Genomic DNA, 12,797 nt, shown 5'->3' on the forward strand with positions numbered 1-12,797 from the left:
GCAGCTGCAGGCCCCGCACGCCGGCGCCGCGCCCGGGCGCCCGCACCCCTCCTGCACGGGGGTCGCAGACCCGGGTCAGGCCTCGGCCCGTGCGGCCGGCCCCGCCCGCTGCGCTCCCCGGCCGCGTCCCCCTACCTTGGCCGGGGCGGCGCGGCCGTGGTTGGGGGTCCAGGGCCCCGCGGAGCTGCTGGCGTAGAAGTCCATGGGGTAGGGCTGCTGCCAGGGCACGTCCGCCAGGGCCACGGCCGCCTGGGCACCGAGGGCGGCACGGCTGTTAGGGGACCCCACCCGGAGGACCCCAGGAAGCTGTGCTGCCCACCCCCCAGTCCCGGAGCGCCCAGAGAAGCGGGCATCGGCGTTACCTCATAGGGCGTCAGCAGGGGCTTGGCGAAGGCTGTGCCCCAGTCGATGGAGAGGCGTGGGCAGGCCACCTGCACCCACCTGCGACGGGAAGTCAGTGTCCCCGACATGCCCGGGAGTCAGCAGGATCTTTATCGCTATTATTATTACGGCAGAGACAAAGAGAAGCTCTCCCAGCCCCTGGTTCACCCCCCGATGGCCGCAACGGCCCGAGCTGAGCCGATCCAAGCCAGGAGCCAGGAGCTTCCTCTGGGTCTCCCACGTGGGTGCAGGATCCCAAGGATCTGGGCCATCCTTGACTGCTTTCCTGGCTACAAGCAGGGAGCTGGCTGGAAAGTGGAGCAGCTGGGACATGAACTGGAGCCCATGTGGGATCCCGGCACAGCAAGGCAAGGACTAGCCACTAGGCTATCGTGCCGGACACAATCAGCAGGAGTTTTAAAGGCAGAGCTGGCTGGCTAACTCCCTGAATGCTTGCAATGATCACTGCTGGGCAGAGCCGAAGCCAGGAGCCAGAAGCTCAGTTCAAGTCTCCCCCGTCCCGGGCAGTGGGGAACTGGCCACTTGAGCCTCCATCACCTGCTGCCCTGGGTGTTCCAGGAAGCACAGCATTCCTGCAGGGGCCGCAGGCACCCCAAGCGGCATTTCAACCACCACCCCAAGGCGGGCCCCATGGCCCACTGACCCTGAAGCAAAGCCTGTGGCCGTGTTCAGCGTGCTGCACTGCTGCTCCCTGCCCTGTGACTTTCCAAGGGCAGCGGTTGTGGTACCCCAGAACCAAAATTCAGTGCGGGCTCCAATCCAAGTGCAGACCACCGCGCCGCTGCTGTCGCCTCTGAGCCACAAAGTAGGAAGGACAGCCGTGACTCCCGGCTACGGTCCTACCCCCGCTGGGGAAATGCTCCCTCAACAGGAACACTCCGTGGCGTGGCGTGCGGTAGGCCTTGGCCTCGCAGGTAACACGCCTCCCACGGCAGGACGCAGGCGGGACAGCTGGTTCCGGCTCCGGCACTGGAGTCCAGCTTCTGGCTAACACAAACCCTCCTGGCAGGTGGCAAGGCTCGCAGGGGTGGCTGGGCTCCTGCCACCAACCTAGGAGATGGGGCCCGCACCCCCAGCTGCCAGTCTCAGCTGAGTCCACCCTTGGCTGTGGTATTTCGGCAGTAAACCAGTTAATGACGACTGACTCTCCAAGTTTTTCTTTTCTATTTTTCAACTGCTAGTTCACTCACCCAAGTGGATACAATGACTAGAGTTGAGTCAGTCTGAAACCAGGTGCCTCTCTTGGGTCTCCAGCATAGGTGCAGGGCCCCGAGGCTTTGGGCCGTCCGCTATTGCTTTCCCAGGCCACAAGCAGGGAGCTGGATGGGAAGCAGGGCTGCCGGGATTAGAACCGGCGCCCATATGGGATCCCCGCGCATTCAAGGCGAGAATTTTAGCCACTGGGCCACGGTGCCGCGCCTTTTTTTTTTTTTTTTAAGATTATTTATTGCTTTCCCAGGCCATGAGCAGGGAGCTGGATGGGAAGCCAGGCTGCCGGGACTAGAACCAGCACCCATATGGGATCCCGGCACATGCAAGGCGAGACTTTAGCCACTAGGCTATCACACTGGGCTCCTGACTCTAGCTTCCTGCTGATGTGGCCCTAGGAGGCAGTGGGAACATCTCAGGGGATTCAGTTCCTGCCACTTACGTGGGAGATCTGTTGTTGGCTCCTTACCTCAGCCCACTGGGGTCACTGCAGGCATCTGAGGAGTGAGCAAGAGATGGCATCTCCTTTGTATGTCTGACTCTCAGTATAACTTAAAACTTTCTTATGGGCTATTATTGTTTAGTTTATTCACAGTGCCGGTCCCTGCGGGCCTCCATTGTGATGCAACAGGTGAAGTCACTGCTCGGGACAGCCCATCCCGTATCAGAGTGCTGGTTCCTATCCCTGCTTCCTGTTAGTGCACCTGGAAAGCAGTGGATGACGGCACTCGTACACCTGCCACCATGTAGTACACCTGGATGGAGTTCCAGGCTCCTGCCCTGCCACGGCAGTTCAGTCAATAAATGGAACAGCTCTGGGCCTGGCACGATGGCTCAGTGGCTAAATCCTCACCTTGCACGTGCCAGGATCCCATAAGGGGACAGGTTCATGTCGTAGCTACTCCACTTTCCATCCAGCTCCCTGCTTGTGGCCTGGGAAAGCAGTCGAGGACGGCCCAAAGCCTTGGGACTCAGCACCTGCTTGGGAGCCCTGGAAGGAGCTCCTGGATCCTGGCTTCGGTTCAGCTCAGTTCCAGCTATTGCAGCCACTTGAAGAGTGAACCAGTGGATGGAAGATCTTTCTCTTCGTATCTCCTTCTCTTTGTAAATCGGCCTTTCCAATAAAAATAAATAAATCTTAAAAAACTCTCAGACTGTTTTCCTTTCAAAATATTAATTTCATTTGTTGATTTTTTAAAATGTCTTCATTTGAAAGGCAGAGTTACAGTGAGAAGGGGAGAAACAGAGAATTTTCTATCCAGTCTTGGCCAGAACCGGAATCAGGAGCTTCGTCCAGGTCTCCGACATGAATGCAGGGTCCCAAGATCTTGGCTTTCCTCCGCTGCTTCTCCCAAGCCACCAAATGGGAGCTGGATTGGAAATGCAGCAGCCAGAACATGAACTGGTGCTCATACGGGATGTTGGCGCCACAGGTGGATGCATTAGCTGCCATGCCACATTGCCAGTCCCTCAAAATAGTAACTTTTCTAACTTTCAAATAAAAATAAATAAATCTTTAAAGAACAGTTTGCATTTGGCAGGGTGGTTAATATGCCACTGGGAATGCTCACACCTCATATCCAAATGCCTACGCTCCTGTCCCAGCTCTGCTTCCTGCTGACAGGCACCCTGGGAAGCAGCAGGTGATGCTTCAACTGCGTCCTTGCTGCACATGCAGGGGACTCCAGTTGAGGTCCCGGCTCCTGGCGTTGGCCCGGCCCAATCTTGGCTATTGCAGACAGGTGGGGAGTGAACCAGCAGACGGGAGATCTCTCTTTCTCTCCCTCTCTTTGCCTTTCAAATTAATAAAATAAGTCATTTTCTTTGTCATAGTCATGAACACAGTTCTCACTGCCTCTAGCCTTGAGAGTGTGTGTGGGGCCAATAGGGGAACCTGCTCTGGGCCTCCTTAGCTGGAGTGCAGTGAGGAAACTTACACGTCCACCTCCGGGAGAAGGCGGAGCTTGCTGGGGAAGACCTCCGAGAGCAGCAGCCGCACGAAGCTGAGTCCCAAGGCTCGGAGCCGATGCTCCAGGTGCTGTTGGGAGAGGGAGAGCTGGGCTCAGCAGGAACAAGTGGCCAGAACTCCATGCCTCGGGCCCCTGGCACTTCCAGCCTGTGCTCCCATTCGTCCACCCCTCCACAGGTCACACTGACCTCCAGTATCTTGGGACTGCCTTGGCGGCCCAAAGTGCCCAGGATGAGGCCCCAGGATTTGGCTGTGCGGGCAGCGGCTATGGCGTCCTGGCGGGCGGTCTGCATGCGCTGGTGGTCATAGTGCTCCCTGGACAGGACTTTGCTGTACGGATCGTACCTGCAAGGGAATAAACCAAGGTCACCAGAACAGCCACTCCTGGAACTCCCGTGGTTCACACATCTCCCTGACAAGGCCCCTTGGCTTCTCGAGTTTTCTGGCCCCATGTGGGTCATTGGGAACAGAGGCATAGGCAGGGATTACCACTGTGCGACTAGGGAGGGGTGTAAGATCTCAGTCAGAATCCCTGGGAACCCATGGCCTGATGCCCACATAAGGATCCACATGCCTCAGAGCCTAGGGACGGGGGAAAGGACACCCCAGCCCTCCCCTCAGCCCAGCCCTACCGGTAAGCAGGGACCTCGGGGTTGGCAATCATGACAGACTCCAGATGGAAGCGGCCATCTCCAAGATACCTGCGGGGGTGGGAAGGAGACCATCAGAGGGGCAGGGTGAGGACCAAGAGACACTCACTGGCTCAGACGGGCAAGTTCTCAGCTGGCTGGGCTGCCCACTCTTGGTGTAACCTGGGACGAGTCATCACCTCGCCTCTTGGGGGGCCCTGGTTTTCCCACGTGTAAAAGAAGGAGCTTGAATGAAACACCCGCGAGATCCTTCCGGTTACGTAAGGCAGAATACAAAAACCATCCCGCCCCAGCCTTCCGGGGGAAGGGTAGAGGCAAGCCAAGGAAAATCCGGATGTCCCGGGAAAGCCGCCAAGGGCTCCAGAGATCCAAATTTGGAAGTTGGGGGACACAGTCTCCCTTACCAAACCCAAGACAGATGTGAGAAGTAGCATCCGGGGGGCCATCGCAGCCGCGCGGGATGTTTTAGGGCATGCTCTAGCTATTCTCTGCCCGGAGTAGCTCTTGGGCCCAGTTACTAGGTGAGCAGAACTGCTGGAGCTTATTGGACTTGGGCCTTCTGTGCACCAGGCCTGCTCTAAGCACCTGACGGGTATGAGTTTACATAGACCCCAACAAATGATCCTCTAAGACACCTATAGAATTCCCTTTCCGCAAAAGACACAACAGGGGTTTGGAGATGTGAAGAAATTTGTCCAGGCATACGGTCATTAAGTCACGTGTCAGAGGTCTGACTGCCGGCTTCCCAGGCTGGACAGAGCCCCGATACGAGTCCCTCCCGAGGCCGTAGAAGACCATCGGTCCCTGAAGGCTCCTCGGGACAATCAGCTGAGATGACCCCTCATTTAGACGAATGGCCAACCCCCAGGAGTCCCTCCAGTATTGTCTTGATGCCACCAAAGGCAGGTCTCCATTAGCTCAATCACATAGGCACAGGTGCAAAGGGGTACACTAGGAGGGGAATGCCCATGGTGGGCAGGACTGCCAGGGCCAAAGGGCAGGGGATGGTCCTGTGTGGCTGCAGTAAGATCTGTGGGATCAGTACCCAAAGTCCTGGAGGGAGGGCTGAGGCGGGGAGGGCACCTCTCTCTCTCTCTCTCTTCCTGCCATTAGCTGGGAATGGGGCCGCCCTCTGCAGTCCTAGCCGGGGGAGCTGCTGGCTCCGAGGCTGGCTGCATTCACACAACATTAAGCATTTCCATTACCTAAAATAATTAGGCGGCAGGAGACACACGGCTCCTGCTTGTTAGCTGTCCGGATGCTAAATTAATGGGGCTGCAGTCTGGGCGTGCCCATCCATCTTCCCCAATTATGTTCCCCTCCCTCTTTCGTCCCCCCTCATCTCCCGACCAGGCCCTGCCACCTGTCCCCAGCCCAGTCCCAGAGGAGTGGAGGGACGGTGGACAGGGCTTGGGGGAGACAGTGCACCTCAGATACTGCTTCCCTTTGGCCCCTGCCTTGCAGTGTGACCTTGGGCAAGATGGGCAGGGACTGGAGCTCCAGGCACCTCTCTTTCATGTCTCCAGGACTTGACCCCTGTGTTCACTTACACGACAGCCTCCACTTCTTTGGGCAGTCGGGGGGCCGTGCAGCCCAGGATCTCCCCAGGGGACAGGGGCTTGCACTGTGGGACAGTTACACGGTACTCCGCTTTCAACTCCTGGGCAGCTGCCTGCAGAGACAATGGGCAGCAAGGGACTGGGGATGGAGAGCCATGGCCAGAGGGTCAACCTGGGCACACTGGCATCCTCCTTTCCCTTACCTGTAAGGTTGACACAAACTGAATGGTGCTGACCAGGGCCAGCGCACTGGCAGGGGGGAAGGTGAGGCGGATGGAGTTCAGGAGGTGGGTGGTGTCTACCCGGATGTCCACAAAGACGTACAGTATCCGCAAGTCTTGGGCTGAGGTGTCCATAGGGACTAGAAGGAGACAGTTGAGGACACTTTGAGAGGTAGGAGGGGCACAGGGCCTGGCTGGATGTGTAGTCTCTGAGCAGCTGGTGGTCTTGGGAGGACAGAGGGCAATGGGGAGCTGGGAAGAGAGTCGCAGGTATCCTAGAAGCTCCTTCTCGGCCAGGCTCCTGTGTCCCCCAGCTGGGGCCTGGCCGGCTGTACCACCAACAGCCTTTCAAGTACCTGCATCTGGGACAGCAGGATTGTTTCCAAGGCAACAAATCTGAAAGAAAGATCCACCTACAGAGCAGGAAGACCAAGGCCATCCCAGAAGCCAGGAGGAACCAAGTGTCTGCAAATTGGGATGGGGCTAGGGGGCAAAGGCATGCCTCCCTGCAGGCTGGCCAGGATGTGGAGTTAGGGGTCAGGGGGTGGGCCGGGGTTGCCATACCTAGGCAGCTGTGGCCATAGTGCACCAAGAAGTCAGCTCCCAGGGCCCTTGCAGTGAAGTCGTCCACACAACAGGCCCCATAGGTCACGTCCCCCATCACCATGACCTCAGCCTCTGTGAACCTGTGCCAGGGCGGGCAGAGGGAGGACACTAAGACACAGTGTCTCAAGGAGCAGAAAAAAGCCCTAACTCTGTGAGGTGTCTGGGGCCCAGCGCCTCTCTCCCTACCTCTCCCGACTGCCTGAGTTGGCAGCTGCCACTTCTGCCAACAGAGTAGGAGGCGCCCAGCTGTGCCTCCCCCGGCCCTGGCAGCAGCTCCTGGAACTTGAGCTGCAGGAGGGGTTCTGGGCTGCACCCTGACTCTTCTGCTTGTAGCCCGGACCCGGCCTGCAGCAGGGACCCCAGCCCTCAGCCCTGCAGATCTGGAGCCAAATGTAGAGCTGCAGGGTCCCGGCTCAGCCCATGCGGGGCAGCAAGCGTATACACGCTTGCAGGGACCCACTCCCACGGGTTGCTGCTGCTGCTGTGTGTGTGGGCACCGATGTATGGCTACGCACCACCTCCCTCTTGCCCGGACCCCCCACTCCTCCCCTCCCGTCGGCAGGGCCCTCGGTGCCCAAGATGGGGGGACCCATGCACAGCTCCCCCACAGCACATGGCACCACCCACGCACCTCATGCGTCAAGGATCGGCTGCCAGGCCTGAATCACCAGGGGGCGGGGGAGGGTGGCCAAGACCCTGCACCCCCCTGGACTTGACAGAGAGCAGCAATCCCAGTTTTCCCCTCAGACAGAAGCCCCCCGATGCTTGGGACAGGGCCTCAGAGGTTGGCCAGGGACTGAGACCCACACCCTCAACTGCCCTCCTGACCAGTTCTTCCCCCTAAGGGTGCAGTCTGGAGAGCTAAGCCTCTGTCAGCTACTCCCCTCCTCCACCCCTTCCCCAAATCAGGCTGTGCACAGAAGCAGATTATTCAGCTCCTTAGGATGCAGCCCAGGCTCTGAGTCAGCCAGAGCACTTAATTTTTTATAGATTAAAATGTATGCAAATTGGCCTGAGCCCCAGAGAGCATCCCCAAGGGGCAAGAGGGTGGGAGCAGGGAAGTGAGTCTGTGGCAGAGGAGGGGGAGAGCAAGGAGGAGGGGGGCAGCAGCAGGGAAGTGGGAGGCTCCCAGCACGAGATGACCTCCCCTCTCTTCGTTCCCCCTCCCTCTGCCTTTGCCTGTTCCAGATGGCTGAGCACGCACCCCCTCCCAAGGATGGCTCATTGCACTGAAGAAACTTAGAACAAGGGCGGTGGGAGGGAAGACTTGCTCCACAAGGAGAAGTGAATGCCTTTTTCCGGGCCCCTCCTTCCTCCGGTCATCTCTGCCCTCCTCCCCTAAGGGTGCCCTACAGACCCATCACCCCCACCCTGATCCCTCAGCCTATTTCAGGGTGTGCTCTGAAGAGCAGGGTTCCTCCCTAGGTTCCAGTGCCCACTCCCGGCCTGATGTTGAGGGGACTGCAAAGGAACACCTTCCACTCTCCCAAACTTGGGAGAGATTTTCAGGGATAAGCAGGGCTCTCAGCCATCCGGGGGCTTGGTCTCCCTTGGGTAGACAGATGGTTAACGGAGAGAAAGGGGCAGAGAGCGCGACAGGGGCAGGCGGGGCTGTCATACACAGGGCATGTGGAAGGGCAGAGGAGTGTGTCCTGGCTCAGCTGACCTGTCCAGTGCTCCAACCCTCACCTTTCCAAGATATCCACGATGGTGCAGGCAAAGAGGAGCAGCCCCTCAGGCATTTGCAAGGCCACTGAAAGACACAGCAGGGACATGAGGGTCAGAGCAACAGCGGGCCTGCGAGGGCACCACCACCTCCCTGGGCCCCAGCAAGCTCCCCCACCCTTCTACCCAGCTCAGAGCCTGGTGGGCCTCACCCTTCTTGGCTTGGGCTTGTCGGATCCTCCAGATGGTCTTGGGGATCTCAAAGTTGTAATTGGAAGGCAGGACCTGGATGGCCGCCTGCAGCTGGGGGTCACTCAGGATGTCGGGGGGGATCTGATTGGCCAGACGGCCCCGAGGGCCCCGACCTAGAAAAAATGGAAGGCTTGGGTCAATGTCTGACCTGGACCACAGCCCCGACTCCACCAAGTTTCAGGCCCAGATGCCAGCAGGCGCTAAAGAGGCTGGCCCACTTCTCCCCTGCAGCTTCATTCTGGAGGTGGGTCAGGAGGGAATGGAGATTGGGAATCAGATGGGAGCTCAGAAATGGGGGAATGGCTCACCCCTGTTGCAGAACAGGGGTCACACCAGGAGGCTGAGAAACAATGAGTGAGTCTGAGTCCACCACAGCTCCGTGAAGGATAACAACCTTGGAAAAAGCCCAGGACACTGGCCAGCCCTGTCCCCACTCCCACCCAAGTCTGGAAAGAAGGCCTGCTCCCCCAGCCTCCTGCCCCCTTAGAACATCTGCAAGCTCTGAGACCCCCAGATTGTAGCTCTGTACGCAAACTGTTCTAAGTATGAGCCCAGGAGGCTGCCCTCTTCCTCGTCCCACAGACCTGCCTGAGCTGGTGAGCTCCTGTCCTCCTCTTCCTACTCACTTCAAAAGGAAAGCGGCATCACACTTTCCTTTAATCCACTTGATGGGTTTCTCAAAGGACAGAAGGACTGTGGGCATCCAGGGAAGGACAGGGAATTGGCTTCGCCCTAACGTCACAGCTCCTCTCTTTAGGGAGTGTTAAGTGGTGTCTTGGCCCCGTCAGCCAGCCCACATAGCCCTCAATCCAGATTCATCTTCACCTGGCAATCCAGTTGAGCTCAATCTCCCCTCTTCTCTCTTTAAGGAACGAGTCAGGGAACAGGAAAAGCCAAGTGGTGAACTCATCCCCAGAACACACACTGTGAACCTGTGCTATATACCAGACCTTCTGCCATGGCCTCTGTGTGGGTTGCTGCAATATCTACCCCCAAATGGAGCTACCATCATTCCATTTTCCCACAGGTTGTTTCAAGTGGCCTTGCAGGGGTTGCATTTCAGGGGGGCACCCTCATCTGTGGTGAGGTGGGTGAGGCAGGTGGTGTGGCCCAGTGGGTCCTGAGAGCCAACTTGACCGGCACCACTGTTAGGGCCTCCACCGAGCAGCTCAGCTCCACTGGGTCCACCCAGAACCTTCTCTAGGGGGCCGTGGTTGGCGGGTCCTGGGCCAGTGGTCCACCTAGCACCTCCTCAGGGGGGCCGTGGTTGGCGGGTCCTGGGCCAGTGGGCACCCCCTCTTAGCTATATCACGGGAAGCAGACCGAGACCCCCGAGGGCAAGGGCTGCACCGTAGTTCAGTCGCAGGCCTGAGGTTCGGTGGCAGGTATGAGCACGGCCTCTTTCCCCGAGGCCCCACTGCAATAGGGCCTCTTGTGGGGCCATTTCTGGGCCGTCCACCTCCAGCCAAGGCGGGGTGTATCTGTGTGTGTGGCAGGGGTTCCCACTAGGACCCCCCACCCCCAGCTCCCGGGTCTCCTGAGCACCTCACAGGTAAAAAAACAAAACCAAAATGACCCCGCTTTCCCAAAACCCAGGCGACTTCCCCTAGCGTAGCCAGCAACAGCAGGACTTTGGGCGCCGCCATTCAGGGGAGTGGGGGCGGGTGCCGTTCCCGACTTGGGGTCCCCTCACGCCGCGAGAGGCGAGGTCTGCAGGCCGCAGCGTGGCTGCACCCACCTCTGCCAGGGCCGGGGCGGCCGCCCGGCTCCGCCGCCTCAGACACCACCAGCGCCGCCATCGCCAGCCTGCTCACGCCGGGAACCCAAAAGGCAGCGCTAGGAGAGCGCCGAGAGCGCAGACCTGGCGATCGATCGCCGCTTGGTCGGCGAGGGGCGGGGATTCTCACGGGGCGGGACCTGGGCTGTCCCCATGGTCAGCGCCCTGCAAGGTCCCGGGTCTCCTAGTGGAGGAGCACACGCGGCTTCCTGGGCCTGCCAGGTGGACCTGTAGGTATCTCCAGCCTCGGGGGACTCTTCCGTTCTGGCAGGTGGAACTTAGTGCCCCACGGGGCAACCTCGGCCTTGATGTATCTGGATTCTGGGGTGCCTGTGTGGTCCTTGACTCCTCCACCACCCACCTTGTAAGAGAAAGATCCGGGAGAGAGAGAGAGAGAGAGAGAGAGAGAGAGAGAGAGAGAGAGAGAGTGTGTGTGTGTGTGTGTGGTGTGGCGGGGGTGGGTGGGGTGGAGAAGTGGGGAAAGTTCCTGACTGGGCCAGTGAGGCAGCCTGAGCCCAAATCTTCTGGGTTCTGGCAAACTTTAGTCCTGTGTATGCTGCCTTTGGGCCCTGGGGCCAAAGAGAAAGCAGACTCCCAGAGAGAGAGAGAGAGAAAGAGAGAGAGAAAACCATGACCTTCGCAACTGCAAAGTGCCTCCGTGGGCCTGGCCTCCAGCTATGTCTGTCTGCCCAAGGAAAGGGCAGCTCCTGCTACCGCCACCCCAGGGCTGACAGTCCACACTGCCCCCGCTTCCCTTGGGCTTCCTGGGCTGGCACTGTGAGCACCACTGGCTCTTTAAGGCAGCTCTGTGGCCTCTGGCTCCCCGAGAGGCCCTCCCTGCTTGGAAACCCCTAATTAAGGTGAAGGAAGAAGGGAAAATAAGCAGCGTTGGGACAGGCCCTGGTGGGGAGGTTGCCTGGAGGAAGGGAAGGTTAGGCAGCCCAGGAGCCAGCAGCTGAGCAGCTGAGAGCCAGCGGTGGCCAGGTGGTAGTGGGAGGGGGGATTAGAGGGGCCAGCACGCAGCTCCTGCAAAGACACTGACATTTATAGAACCCTGGCAGGCAGGGCTGGGCAGGAGTTGTCACCCAGCCCCTGCCCTTGTAGGGTGGCAAGCCCAGGGCAAGGGCACCTTCCCACTGCAGAGGGGGCACCGAGGGGGCAAAGATGAGCTGCAGCTCAGCAGTGGCTCCTGCCCAGCAAGTGCTTCACACCTCAGGCCCCTGCTCTCCTGGGGCTAAGGGTTGGCTGATGATGAAGGCCCCATAGCCCACCTGCCAGAGGAGCAACCCCACAGCAAGGGCAGGTGATGCTCTGGGTAGCTGGACATCAACACCCAAGTGAGGATACTCCCCAAACTCCTATGGTGGGGAGGACGCTGGGGGCTTAGCTTGGGTGCAGCACGCCTCCAGCCGGCTGTGGGGGTCTCCCAGCCGGAGTTACTCAGCAGGCTGAGTAATGACTGCCTGACAAGAAGGCGGGCACGGTGCACCCCCACATTATACCACAACACCCGCCTGCAAGCGCCCCCACCCCCTGGCTGGACTCCAAGGCAGCACCGGCCTTGTTCAAGCCTGAAATAATTCTGCTTCTCACACTCACGCCCAGTCCCAGCCAACGTCGCCCGAAGATTCCAGAGTCTGGGGGGCGGGGGGTCACGAGGTGGGTAGGCTTGAGGGGGTGGGAGGAGAATTAGCACGACCTGTTTCAGCCTCATGCTCTATGGCCCATGTGCTGTGTGACACTGGGCAATCTAATCAATGCCCCTGGTCCTCAGTTGACACGGAGGTGCTCTGCTACTCCCTGTGGCATGGGGATTGGCTCTGGCATCTGCCTGGTAGGGCTTTAGGCAGGACATCAGGTCAGTGTAGACAAGCAGCTGGTGGAAGCCAAGAGATGGCAGGCCACCCCTGCAGGAGAGGCCTTCTCTATTCTTGGACCAGGGGTACCCCTCCTCTGTGGGTGTTTGTATCCCATCTTCTTCCTGAAAGGCACTTTCCCTTTTGTCCCAGGAGCTTGGCCCCCAGGGACACCTCTTCTGTCTCACAGCTGTCCTCAGTCCCCTGACTGAGGCACCACATGCTAACTTCCATCACATTCTAGGACAGTTTAAAAAATGCCTATTTCTTGAGAGGCGGAGCCAGAGAAGAGAGCTCCAAGGTACTGGTTCACTCCCCAGGTGCCTTACTAACAGCCAGGACTGGGCTGGGCAGAACCCAGGAGAAGGGAACTCATTGTTAACTTCCTCTTGGTTGGGTGGCAGAGACCCACACCCTTGAGCCTAGGATGTGCGGTAGAAGGAAGCTGGAGGTGCTCCAAAAGCAGCTGAGAGCAGCACACACACCCCTCCCCTGGGTACCGTCTACACCAAACACCACACCAAACACCTGCTACCTGCGATGTCATTGGGTCTCTCTTCACCCACCACGCCACAGGCTTCTGGCAGCTCAGTATGAGCTTCACTATGCTGGTCTCCAATTGGGAATGGTC

The 12,797-nt window shown here is 59.0% G+C and overlaps 1 protein-coding gene across 4 annotated transcripts; it reads right to left on the minus strand.

Annotated features, from left to right (window-relative positions):
* Positions 1–75: 75 nt before the first annotated feature.
* Positions 76–10,347, minus strand: DPH1 (diphthamide biosynthesis 1). 4 transcript variants are annotated; one of them, XM_041001191.1, is made up of 11 exons: positions 10,272–10,347; positions 8,494–8,646; positions 8,306–8,369; positions 6,575–6,696; positions 6,026–6,150; positions 5,781–5,902; positions 4,213–4,281; positions 3,832–3,925; positions 3,549–3,649; positions 363–441; positions 76–249 (listed from the first exon to the last, which is right to left on the minus strand). In XM_041001191.1, the coding sequence occupies exons 1-11, from the start codon at positions 10,330–10,332 to the stop codon at positions 76–78; spliced, it is 1,164 nt and encodes a 387-aa protein (XP_040857125.1). In that variant the 5' UTR covers positions 10,333–10,347. The 4 variants fall into 4 exon arrangements, with proteins under 4 accessions (XP_040857125.1, XP_040857124.1, XP_040857123.1 ...); XM_041001190.1 differs by having other exon boundaries at positions 5,993–6,150; XM_041001189.1 differs by having other exon boundaries at positions 3,769–3,925; positions 5,993–6,150.
* Positions 10,348–12,797: the final 2,450 nt, after the last annotated feature.

The sequence above is a fragment of the Ochotona curzoniae genome, unplaced genomic scaffold (assembly GCF_017591425.1).
Source record: "Ochotona curzoniae isolate NIBS_2020 unplaced genomic scaffold, NIBS_Ocur_1.0 scaffold_2453, whole genome shotgun sequence".
In the NCBI taxonomy this organism is placed as follows: domain Eukaryota; kingdom Metazoa; phylum Chordata; class Mammalia; order Lagomorpha; family Ochotonidae; genus Ochotona; species Ochotona curzoniae.

Bases quoted from the DNA above. Each gene is read 5' to 3' on its own strand.
- DPH1 (XM_041001189.1), bottom strand. From the start codon at position 10,332: ATGGCGGCGCTGGTGGTGTCTGAGGCGGCGGAGCCGGGCGGCCGCCCC. The intron at 5,903-5,992 runs GTAAGGGAAAGG...TTGTCTCTGCAG, and splicing joins AGTTTGTGTCAACCTTACAG to GCAGCTGCCCAGGAGTTGAA. The intron at 250-362 runs GTAACGCCGATG...CTCGGTGCCCAG, and splicing joins CCCTGCTGACGCCCTATGAG to GCGGCCGTGGCCCTGGCGGA.